At 37.3% G+C, this 12706-nt stretch overlaps 1 protein-coding gene across 1 annotated transcript; it reads right to left on the bottom strand.

The window, feature by feature from the left end:
- Positions 1-3467: 3467 nt before the first annotated feature.
- Positions 3468-11156, bottom strand: LOC110695623 (surfeit locus protein 2-like). The gene is made up of 5 exons (XM_021872832.1): positions 10774-11156; positions 10180-10277; positions 9746-10054; positions 3833-3881; positions 3468-3749 (listed from the first exon to the last, which is right to left on the bottom strand). The coding sequence occupies exons 1-5, from the start codon at positions 11022-11024 to the stop codon at positions 3671-3673; spliced, it is 786 nt and encodes a 261-aa protein (XP_021728524.1). The 5' UTR covers positions 11025-11156; the 3' UTR covers positions 3468-3670.
- Positions 11157-12706: the final 1550 nt, after the last annotated feature.

Here is a 12706-nt window from a genome sequence, read left to right as displayed (position 1 = left end):
CAATCCTTATACTTATTTTCTTTACGTCGGCAAGTGACATATTTCTTCTGAGGGGCCAACTTAAATTGGTCCCAGAATTTGCGATCATAGATAAAACATGCTGGCAAAGGCCAAAAAATATGGCCTAACACCGACAAATTCACATGCAGCAATATATCCAAGCACATTCAGCAAGAGTTCGGTGCAAGTTGGCAAATGGCGATCTTATATTCGCTAAGTATACTGAGAATCAGAGGGTGAAAGGGAGCCCTAAGGCCGAGGTCAATGCACGTCCTGCTCAGCCAGGCGGTCCAGATACCGCATGAGACTGATGCATTCGTTGGTGTGATGACCAACATCTTCATGATAATCACAGAATTTTTCTTGGTTCCGGTTGCTTGCAGAACCCTTCATGTGGACCGGCTTCTCAATTGAGATCCGTCCCTTGATTTCCTTTAGGATAGCTTGGCTATCCTTGTTAAACGCATACTTTGGGGAGTATGGTTTGAATTCTTTTTTCTTCTTCTGGGCCGGCTGTTTAGAGGAATCAGCCGCCTAGACCTCTTTTCTTTTCTTCTCATCTTTGTTCGACAACTGTTTCTATCGCCCTTCTTTTTTGTCGAACCTTTTCCCGTCCGACTGTTTTGTACTACAAAGATCAGTCGCCTGTATATACGCTTCCGCTTCAATCAAGGCCTCTTGAAGAGTCGCCACCCTCTTTCGGACCAAATCAAATTTAAATGTCGATCCGTCTTTGAGGCCTCTGAAAAAGTCAGTATAGGCTACCTCATCCGGTAACCCTTGAATCTGTATTCTCATCAGGTTAAACCGCCTGATGTAAGAACGAAGCCCCTCCTTCTCGCCCTGCTGAATCGTTCCTAAATCAAGGGTCGTCTTCTTCGCAGGTATGTTCATGGCAAAGTTGGATGTGAATAAGTAAGCAAGCGTCCTGAAATTATTCACACAACCAGTCGGCAGGTTGCCGAACCATTGTTGTGCGATTCCTTTGAGAGTCGCTGGAAAACACTTGCACCAGGTGGGATCATCCAACCCTTGAAGGTACATCAGGTTGGTGAATTCCATCAAATGGTCTTCTGGGTTAGTAGTGCCGTCATAGGCGCCTACTAATACATTTTTCACTTTGGCCGGCTGAGCGGCTTCAGCAATTTCCTTGGAGAAGGTCGACGGCTGTTCCCCAAGTCTAAGCAACCGTAGCTGCCAGTCCATAGGTTGGATATTCTTTGCTGCATGCCCACCAAACAGAGGTGGCTGCAAAAAATATTGTTGTTGCGGTACAAATGGTAAGTTTGGTACCGCCTGGTCACTATGAAAGCCGGACTGACGGGAGGTACCGCCTGACTGACTCTCATGATGCGACTGAGTATGCCTCATCGAGGTATTGCGCAGACTGTCTTGGAAGTTTGAAGTAGAGGCCGACTCAAACAATCGGTCGTTCTTCTTCTGTTCTAGCAATAACCGAGCATCTGTGTATGTTTTCTTCGACCCATCCGCCTGAATATGACGAACAGGTTTCCTCTTTCCTGGAGTACGAAAGCGATATTTTGTGAAATCAAGGGCAGGCGGCTCCCACTTCCTAGAGTTAGGATGAGGGGTCGCCTCTCGCCCTTGAACTGGCTTCCTCTTCCCTGAAGTGGAAGGTTTCTTAGCCGACTGTTCCTTGGCCAGAGCAGGCTTCTTGTTGAGCAACTCTTGAATCTCTCCCTTGAAGCCCCTCATGAAGGTCATGAGTTCGTTCCTTGTAATGGGAGCAGACCCATCAGTCGGCTGCTGCTGAACAGGCGGTGCGCCTGCTGGATCACTGAGTCCAGTTTGAAGATGTTCCCGTTCCCTCCTTTCGGTATGGCGGGTGCGTCGGGCCCTTAGGGTCCCGTCTGAAGCTATGTGAGCTTCAACTTCAAATTCTTCCTCAGTATCATGGTCCGACTGAACTTGAGGGTCGTCTAGGGGACGCCTCTCTTTAGGAGTCGGTACAGACGTGGATGCCATCTCAGAAGTACTCTCCCCACAGACGGCGCCAAAATGTTTCGGGGTTTTCTGATGTCCTGCGGGAGAGTTACAATTCCGAGACTGGAACCGGACGCCTGTACCTGCAAAACAAACGGATGCTCCGGATGATTGGAGATCCGCCTCCGACGGTCAAGTTAGTACTTGATTAAGGAGTAATAAATGCGGAAATAAAGGTGATTGGGTCTCTCTAGGTGAGAGTGTTTAATGTGCGTTTTTGCCCCTTAATGAGGATTAAGGGAGGTATTTATAACCCTGGAAAACGTGCCAATCCTAGGTTTAGGTTAACCTTGGGCTGATTGGGCTTCCCTTGGAAGTTGGGCCTAGGTGGCCGGTTTCTCCATTAGGCACGGAGGATGCCACGTGTCATGACATAATAGGTCCAAGGTGGACGAATAGGCGTGTGCCACGTGGCAAGCCCTGACAGTTCCAACTGGGGGACACTTGGCAGGACCTGATTGGCCCACGTGGCGCATTCCGATTGATGGGTGCAAAATCCCCTAATCAGTTTGCATTCTAGAAAATTGAGGGAAAAGATGATGATAAAATGGATTTTTTAGGTGAATTTAATGAGTTAGTTGGGGGAATGAATTAATTTTTGTGGGAGTACTTATTTTAATCTAGTTAGATTAAGGGTGTTAATAACCTTAGTTTAGTTGTCTAAGTAAGTTTTATAGAAATTTAGTAAGGGTAAAATAGTAATTTCATTCAAAAAAATTTACTTAAAAAGAAAAGAATTGAAAAGTTACATCTAATATAAAGCATCCGTTATTGACAAAAGTTACATCTAATATAATCCGGAGGTAGTAGTTAGAGTCTAAGAAATCCTCCTCAGTATATATATAATATATATATATATATTTGGAAGCAAGTACATCAATATAACTAATAAGAATTATAACCAAGTACAATTTCGGTAGATTGATTAGGAACATGTTACTTTTTAAAAGTAATTCTCGTGGGAAATTGCCATTGTTTATTGAAATACCTTTTATAATTCTATTCCAATTTTCATGATTAACCAAGAACTTCAGGATAAAGCCATGGAAGAATGCACAGTACAGTAATAAACAAGTCTACAAAAACACGTGTAATCATAAATTCAACGAGGATGAGAGCTACTGAGATTGATGGATATACTCCAATTCAGGATAAAGGAGTAAAGTATACTTGTAAATGTAAAACTGCTAGTTTCTATACCTTTTTAGTTCTTGAGAATGCATGCCTTCAGTTGACAGGTACATGTATTTCATACAGCTATGGCTGATGTGCTCGAAATATTTTTACTTTTTTATAAAAAAAAACCTCTTCTTTCGTCATCGTTCTTATTCTACTGTAAAGTTGTGAGTGACCATCAAGAGACCACAGAGCGATTGGAAAAAAGAAAAAAGTTGAACAGGATTGTCTTGAAGGGCACAAGAGTTCAACATAAAAGAATTTGTAATTTTGTAAAACAATAATCATTCAAAGAAAACACATTAATACAATAGCATGATGCCAGATTCCACATCCTTCTGATGTGAAATTATAAGTCTGGTTTTTCTAATAATACAAGTGTACAATACAGAATTAGAAGAAATTAAACTACACTAGAACCAAAAAGTGAAGGTAAATATCAGTACATGATATTCTACCTTTCTAATAACTTGCCATGATCAATTTTTTTTCATGGGGATTTTGTCTTGCTCTTTTTCTTTCGTGAAGCAAAACTACTTGGACCAATTTCTATCGACATCCTCTTTGCCCTGCAAGGAATGGTATACTAGTAAGTACGCAGATATTCTGAGTGACTTGACTGAACTGACATACAGCAAGTGCCAAAAGATACCTTGTAGAAAGTTCAGCAGACATATTGTGCTCCTCTTCATTCTCTACACCTGAGAAAAGGAGGAAATGTCGCAAGTCAAAATGAGTAGTAGTTTCGAAGTGATATTTGCTGAGCAAGTTTCCAAAGAAGATATAGCATGTTAATGTTAAAAATTTCAACAAGTACTAAGGGAAAACCAATTATCATTCATTCTAACAACAATCTTTCCTCTCCAGAATTAAGAGTTAAAACATAGATAAACCAAGAACCCTGTTTTGCCTCTATAATAAGTGAGGAGATATATATGAAGCATGAAACAATATTAAGGAATCCACAAGTTCAATATATGTCCATGGTAAACCAGATATTATCACAGTTCAATATAAGGCAGATGTTGAGATTTCAGAGACAAGCAAAGAGTTAAAATAGTTTGCACAAATATCCAATTCCGAAACTATGGAGAGGCATAACAGCTACAAAAAGTAGTCATATGTCTCCTTTCTGATTCACATCCTCCTATCCTCCTTTTTTTTTTTAGCACGCACACATGCACATACACATGCGTGTGTGCATGCATACACCCTCATTCGCGCGCACACACACATATTACAATCTTTCACATTCTCATCATCTTTCATTTAATCATTCAATGTCTTTCCATGTACGGATGTAACTACGTTCACTTAATCTTCCTCTTTCCAAAGAAATATATGGGCCCAATGAATCTGCTTTACAAACATCATAATGCAGTGATGCACACATGCAATTCTCTATCAAGCTTTCCAATCATAATATTTTGAAATAAAATAGTTAGAGGAAAATATAAATTGATTCATTACATAGTAATCCACTTAACTTTTATACTTCAGCCCATGAGTAGTAGTACAGGCCAAAAAAAAACTATAGATTAAAACCAATTTCTATAAATAGAGAGAATTCTTATCTCCAAAAAAACAGCCACAGCTTTTCTCTCCAAACCAATCAGCCAGCCTTAGAAAGTACAGCATAATATCATCCAATGTTGGCAATGTATCATACAAAATATTGACATCATCTTTATTAAAAAAAACCAGGGACAGTAAAATCACGAATAGTTGAAGGTTGAAACACACAATTGACAAAAAGCCAACCATTAAATGAGAGAAAATAAGGACAAATAGAAAAATGACATAAAAAAGGCAAAATTAGCTAGAACAATACCAACTAATAGGTCAGAGGGGCACAACATTTAACTGGAACAATGCACTACACAACTCGATTTATGGAGGGTGGGTGCAAATCGTAGCAGAAAATGAGATCCGGCGATCGGAAATTCTATTAGAGTTACAAAATTGTCATTTTTTAATATATATTATTTTTGTACCTCATTCAAAAAGCCCTCAGGGTCGTATATAAGGAGTCAAAAGTAAAAATATTAAGTGAATATTAACATCAATTACAACAGCCGACACTTAACATTATCATGCAATTCTAAATAAATATTAACTTACAAAAGATATTAGAGGCTAAGATGTAGTCCTAAGGGCTACATACATCATTACCCTTAATATAAATGTAAAGAAAGTTTTAAAAAAATGTCGATTTCTTAACTCCGATAGAATTTTTGACCCCAAATTTGATTTTATGCAAAAATGTCCACCCACCCTTCACAAGTAGTGCAGTGCATTGCTCCACTTAAAGGTACTGGGTGCATCTGCCTTTAGTTGGTGTTGTTTCAACCAATTTTGCCTTAAAAATATGAGAACGAGAGAAGAAAGTAGTTTACCACATTCTAGTTTTATCAATTCATAATGAGGAAGAACCTCTAGTGAGCAAAATATATTATCCTCCCATAAATCAAAATTTGTTTAGAAAATGGTCATGGTCAAATTTTTTTACCTAATGTGAGGAGTAAGGGAAGAAAAAACAACAATAAACAAGATTGAACATATCAAAGGTGCGACAATATAATGAGTGCCAAACAAGTTCATGTGGTTTCTCCCACAGTCGTGAATCCCAACCCCACCCGCCGCCATCTCCCCCCCCCCCCCAAAAAAAAAAAAAAAAAAAAAAAGTGTAAATCCTTCTCTCAAATGAGCTCTCAAAGTGTTTAACTCTAACCTAATTTCAGGGTACAACTATACTCTCCAACATAACACACAAACCACTGATCTCCGGGTCGGACCTCCATACATAGAGTATGGAAACCCTAGACTCCTAATCGGCTTAGGAAACTATTCAAGCATCGACCAAGATCTAGAAAACAAGAGTTAGAAAACTACATCTTATTTTACTAAAATAATTGACAAATTAGGAAAATAAATGCCCAAGAATCCTAAGAATAAGAAGACTACAATTAAATTCAAACGCGGAAGATCACTTTGTAGCAAAGGGTACTTAGCCGTGTATAAGACCCACACAACCGTCTATCAGCTCTTTAACTTAACCTTATACTAACAGCTGAGGAACACAACCACCTTGTTATTCTCTCCTCCGCTTTTCTCTCATTTCTCTTCACCTTCTCTTTGTAGCTTCTTCATAAATCGAACCATAACCAAAACCCACAATTGGGTTGGGCTTGCAAACTAACACCTATTCGCCTATTGAGATGTTAGTCACCTTCTTATAACCCTATGTAAAAATCACTGAAAGGACCCTGGATATTTCTCCATGCAGTTTATCCATCATTTATCAATCTTTTAAAAAATCCAGCAATAACTTCCCGTCAAAAAAAATAAAGAAAAAAATCCCAGCAAAACTTGAACATTATCTAAAAGTAGACCTCCAACAAGCCCAAATTTCTTATACAGTAAAAAAGTTTAGATTACCATTACCTCAATACAGGAAGAAGCATTTAGTTTGATCAACATAATCAGTAGTCAAAAAGCAAAAGTCATGGTGCAGCTAAGTATTTTGAAACGGAGGAAGTATTAAATAAGAGGCTCCACATTCATGTAGAATAGGTGAGGAATGGAAAGATTAGAGGAGTCAGGAAGTGAAAGAACAATCGGGAGAGAGAGAGAGAGAGAGAGAGAGAGAGACGTACAAGATTTTATGGCAAATGGAGACAGAACCAGTCCCTCTGAAACTGAAGGGGTTTAAACTAGATTAAGGGACAAAGAAGAAAACAGATAAGGGAGACATGGTAATTCCTCTGCACTTACAAGTAAGCTCAATCATGGTTTGGCACAATATTTAATTTTTCTGTTGAATAATGTTGATGAGAAAGTAATATGCTGAAGCTACATGTTAATGAGAGAGTAAAATAATGGAATCTTCAAAGAAATGGAGCATTCTTTAAGGGATATACTTGAAAGAAAAATGATACATACAGAGTTAGAGACTGAGGGCATATAACAATATCAAGGAAAGACGTCTTTCTTATGACTTTACATGTCTAATTATAAGAAACAGAATTTGCACAATTTGAGACAATCGAAGGACCGGCCATTAGCTACAAAAAGAATTCTATCAGGATGTTGGCCATATAAGCTAAGATCTATGATAGTACAGATTCGGAATGAAACCTATTTCATTGAAGCTGAAGAATCGAGGAATTTGTATTACAGATTCAATTGTCTATTGTCCAGGCTTTGGTCGTTCAATTAAAAGTTTTACCCTGTAATGTAAGTGATTTGAACCTGCCTGGAGTGAGCTATTGGTTTGATCTGATCTAGTAAGCAAGCATTATTCTGTAAGCCTTCATGAAGCATTGTAGCAAAGAGAAAGCATCAAATCTGGTGGATGGAGAATAGGTGAGTGGACTAAGACATTTTGGCTTACATGTGAAAATTTCCATGTGGACTTACATATCTGCCTAGCTATGATTTGTACAAGCTAGTTCAAGGTGAAATCCCAGACGATTATCTTACCTCCTTTTTCCCATGAAACTAAATTTTTCTAGAATAATCTATAAAGCCTACTCTTGAAATTCTTTAATATATCATACAAAAAAAAAAAAAAAAAAAAAAAAAAAAAAAACGGGGAAACTACTAAATTAACTAACATGAAATCTATTTTCTGCAATGGACTCAAGATTGATTAATTTTTACTCGTGCAAATAACACAGAAAATAGAGTTTTTCTCTTTTTAGTTTTTTTTTTTTTTTTTTTTTTTTTAATGTTTTTTTTGCTTTCAACTGCAAAGGTTTAGTAATCAGTTGTTTGAGGCTACCACTCTCCAAGGTAGTGAGTAGGTCACAACTCCCCTAAAATTCTCTCACCATTTGCCTGCCTAATCATTTCTTTTCTCTCCCTATTAATTTACATGGTTTCAATCCCTAGGATGATTCTAGACTTGAACTTTTGTTTCATGTGTACAAGTGGCCTCTCTCGTTTCATTGCATATTCTCACTTATTTATACTAAAGTTAATGACTACTAAAAATATTAGACTTCCTGTAACGCCCCTCCCCTAGTTCGGTTCATTACATTTTTGCCATCCCATAATACTCTCAACACTTGCATTGAGCGCTGATATTAAGAATAATTGGCAAAAGCATAAAAGAAAACAGTGGTAGTGCGACGAGAAGGAAAAAGAACGAAAAAGTATTGGGTAGGGCTGGATACAGAATGGAGATAAAAAAAATAATATAAAAAATAAAAATAAAAAAATAAAAAAGGAGAAATTATATAGTAATTATCAACTAAAACTTAAGGATATGCAAAATTTAATTCAGAACAGCCAAATGCCCTGAAGTTTATTGTGTGATGGTCTGATGGAGAAAGAATTAAGTTGTATAAAATTTACTTATAGTTTCCCAAGTAAGCCCATTTTCATCATAGTCGGTTCCCCATCAAATGTGCTACAGCAAGCTGCACACATATTACACCTAATTTCTTATCATTTCTGCATTAAGAAATATTTCAAAGAGAGCACCTCAAGTAGCACAATCTTAGGCACTCCAAAACATAAATTCTCGGCAGAATAGGCTTGAAAGATAACCACATAGATGGGACCAAAATGATCTAATGCCACTATGGTTCCTAGAAGAACTGGATAGATGAACATCACAAACATTAGAGTCTGCGTTGTTAGATAGGAAGGTCACTTTTCTTTCCATATGGCAGTCACATGATTCCTCTCACAAGGTAAATCTTCCTTTAAAACGATTTGTCAATATACAACACCACGCAATTGCTAAAGTAATACAAAGGCAGGAAAAGCAAAGCTATATGTTGACAGATCACAGCTCATGTGATTAGATTGAAGCAAACCTCTTTTGATCAAGTGTTGACCAGAACATTGAGTCATGAACAAAATCGTGCTTTGAGCTACTCATCACAGTTCACAATTACAATTAAACTACTCCCTCCGTCACAAAAAAGATATAAATATTTTATTATCACCCATTTTGTGTACCCACAAAGCTTGAAATATTCTATTAAAAGCCTAATATATGTACTTCCAGAGAGCTCTAAATATTACTTCCTCCGTTTCTATTTGGTTGACAGGTTCAATTTAGTCACACATATTAAGGAAGGGAGAGAGAATGAGAGAGAATGATAAAGTAAGTAGGGTACACTAATAAATGGAAAGTATAAAACATACCCAAAAAGGAAACGTGTCAACTAAAAATAAACTTTCTAAAAAGGAATATGTGTCAACTAAAACAAAAAACGGAGGTAAGTATATCTTAGTAGCACAAAGAATATTTAGTGCCATGTTAAGTGTCACTGAATATATGCACCCCATACAAAATATAGATCCGTGATATGCGAAAAATAATCACCTAAAATATCTGTAACCATTTTAAAACCATTCTAAAAAGCCTAACGCGACCCAAAAAACTCTGAATATTTTATTAAATTAAGGAAATACTTCATATTAGAATGGATGGTTATTGATAAATTGCACAAAATAAATTCAAACAAAATTTAAGACAACAAAAATGTATAGAGTTGTTATCTAATGATGTAAATAATTATTTAACCTTCAGCTTCAGAAGAAAAGGTACCTTCCCCATCATCTTCTTCATGTTGATCGCCTGATTCGGAATCTGATCCCCACCTATCTCCCCCATCATCAAAGTCCCAACGCTCGCCTTCAGGCGGTATCCAGAATTCAAGTTCCTCAGAATCAGTATCAACCGTTGAATCTCTCATCTCAGAAACTATCTCTTCCTTCTTCTTCTCCTTCATCTTTTTCTTGTCCTTCTTTTTCTTATCTGAACCATTTTCCTTCCCCTTTAACCCTCCCTTTCCCTGTTTTTCACCTTTCATTTCAACATCTCCATTACCAGACAATTTATCAGCTTCCATTTGCTCTACAAATAGGTGGAAAAAACACAAAATTCATCATAAAATTGCCATTAGCACAGCTCAAATATGTGATTAATAATTTGAAGATAGTCACACATAAAACACAATGTGGCTTATTAAGAAGACAAACCGAGTTTATTGAAGAATCGCTTTCCGTTTATATGTTTCCATATATGTTCTTCAGACTTGTTTACAGTATCGCCAGTTAATTTACAGATTACCTTAGAGCTGTACAAAACAATATTTGTATTCATTCAGATTTTAACCAAACAGCAAATTCTATCAAATATTTAATTCACAATCTCAATCAAACAAGACCGACAGATATAAAAAAATTAATCCTATAGTATGCTCTTCCAATTTGTTTATAGCATCACCAATCAATATCCAATGAGCTCAGAGTTGTACCAAACAAATCCATATTCATTAACTAATCAATTTGAAAATTCACACCTATTTTCATGCAAACATTACTCAAAAATTAAAAAATAAATAAATAAATTATTAATCATGTATGCTATTCAAATTTGATTATAGTTTCACCCATAAATAAACTGATACACAAACTATACCAAACAATTTAATTATCAAATTCTTCTATCAAATAAATTTTACCCAAAAATCAATTACAAAAATTAAACTTAAAAACAACTATAAATCATTAGTTAGAACACCCAGAAATTTTTAACAGAAATTTTACAAAAAAAAAGGTGGGGAAAGAAACCTATTGAGAGGGTCTTGCTTGAACATGTTGAGAGGGGGTTTGCTATGAGTCAAAGCGAAGTCAATGAGGCCAATACGACATCGTTTACTCTGAGAATAAGAGTCCTGAGCGTGGGCAGGCAACTCATGGCCAGTTTCGACACATTTGAAACGGCCATTATCGAGTGGTTGGAAAGTGGGTGAGCCTAATAGATTGTTGCCTTCCTTCACAACGCCATTACTCTTACTTGGTTTCTCCTCTAAGGTCGCCATTGTTGTAGCTTCTTCGTCTTTCACTTCTAGGTTTTCCGCTCGACCTTACTTTAGGAAGAAAAATAACGCGGAGGACTTCTACAAGTAGGAATTACGAAAATTACTTTTTTTTTTTTTTTTTTTTTTTTAATAGAACGCAAATTACATTTTAATATACGGAGGAATTACGAAAATTACTTTTTTTTTTTTTAATAGAACGCAAATTATTGATTATTACATATCCAACAAGACCCTACTTGTCTACTTGATATAATTTTTCTTTAAAAATTATCATACAAATAAGGTTAAAATTTGGTCAAATAATTAAGATAATCCGATTAGGTTAGATGAGACTATACCAGATCATATTATATCGGCAAAAACAAAGTGAACTAAACACTACGGTACCATACCCTTCTGCTTTTAGAAGGCCCAAAGGACATTAATTTTAATTGATTAATGCCATCTGGCATCTACAGTTGATGATTAACGACAAAAAAAAATAAATTTAACAAAATCAAACAATAATTAACTTGGAAAGGACTAAGAATCCAAATACATAGATATAACAATTTGGCACATTCTCGATTCGTTGTCTCATACAACTTTGTGACTGGATTCGTCGTCGTTTCGTAATTTTTTGAGGAAGAAAATTCTTGTGATAATTTTATATCCTAAGTCAGAATAATCAATATCAACCGTAGCCCCGCATAATCTGATACTATTCTAAGCGCAGTGAGCACCTTGTCTTTCGAAGGAACAAAAACTCTTTCTATGGAGACAAGTTCCTCTCGAGCGGAGAAATAATTATTATAAGCTAAAAACAAACAAAAAAGCAAAAAAATTTAAATTGGGGCTTTCCACCAGCAATATCTGTTAGAAGCTGTTTAGGGTAAAAATACCCCTAAGACACGTGGCCCAATAAAGGCTTGCCACGTGTCAAGTTTGCAACGGTCAGCAAAGGCTCAATCCCATTGTGACACGTGTCATTGTACCCTAAATAAGGTACAGCTCTCCCCTACTATAAATAGTAAGGGCGGACCTCATTTATGGGGATCGAATCATTTTCCAACCACCAACCAAACACAAATCCCCTTGCAAACACTCTCAAATGGAGAAGCATTTATTGTCTTATTTCCTCATTAAGAAAGATACTAACTTAATCTTCGGAGGCGGAACACCCCAGCCCCAGCCGGAGTTTTCCGTTACTTGTGCAGGTACAGGCAAAGGAAGGAGCATACTAGGAAATTGTAACTCTCCCGTAGGACACATAAAAAACCCCCCAAACATCTGGCGCCGTCTGTGGGAAGAGTACTTTCTAGGTGACTTTAGAACCTGTATTGCCGGGTAGAGGTAGCCAACCTGCTGGTGAGGCTGAGGTCCACTCGGACCAAGATACAGCCGACAACTATGAGGTTGAAACTTACACAGTCGCGTTTAGAACCAAGCATACTCGTTCCAAAGACAAAAGGGAACGGGCAGAGCAGCAGGCAGGCCCAAACCATCCCATCAGGGGACTGCTTGGGTTAACTCCTGCTTCAGAAGGGGCCACCCAAGTCTCCAGGGATGAACTCATGAACATGATGATGAGTTTCAAAGGGGAAATCAAAGGCCTTCTAGATAACGCAGCCGGCCCCCGTAAGGGTCAGGCGAAAGAAAGGCGTCTTGGAAAAAGACGGCCAAGACAGTGAAGGGTAGAGCAT

The sequence above is a fragment of the Chenopodium quinoa genome, unplaced genomic scaffold (assembly GCF_001683475.1).
Source record: "Chenopodium quinoa cultivar QQ74 unplaced genomic scaffold, ASM168347v1, whole genome shotgun sequence".
NCBI classification, from domain to species: domain Eukaryota; kingdom Viridiplantae; phylum Streptophyta; class Magnoliopsida; order Caryophyllales; family Amaranthaceae; genus Chenopodium; species Chenopodium quinoa.
Note: the sequence above shows the minus strand (reverse complement) of the source record. Positions and strands in the feature narration are given on the sequence as shown.

What these genes read in the sequence shown, in the direction of transcription:
- LOC110695623 (XM_021872832.1), bottom strand. Translation starts at nt 11,024, where the DNA reads ATGGCGACCTTAGAGGAGAAACCAAGTAAGAGTAATGGCGTTGTGAAG. An exon ending in AAGCAAGACCCTCTCAATAG is followed by an intron (nt 10,278 to 10,773) that starts GTTTCTTTCCCC and finishes TGTTTTGTACAG; the next exon opens with CTCTAAGGTAATCTGTAAAT. An exon ending in GCGATTCTTCAATAAACTCG is followed by an intron (nt 10,055 to 10,179) that starts GTTTGTCTTCTT and finishes ACCTATTTGTAG; the next exon opens with AGCAAATGGAAGCTGATAAA.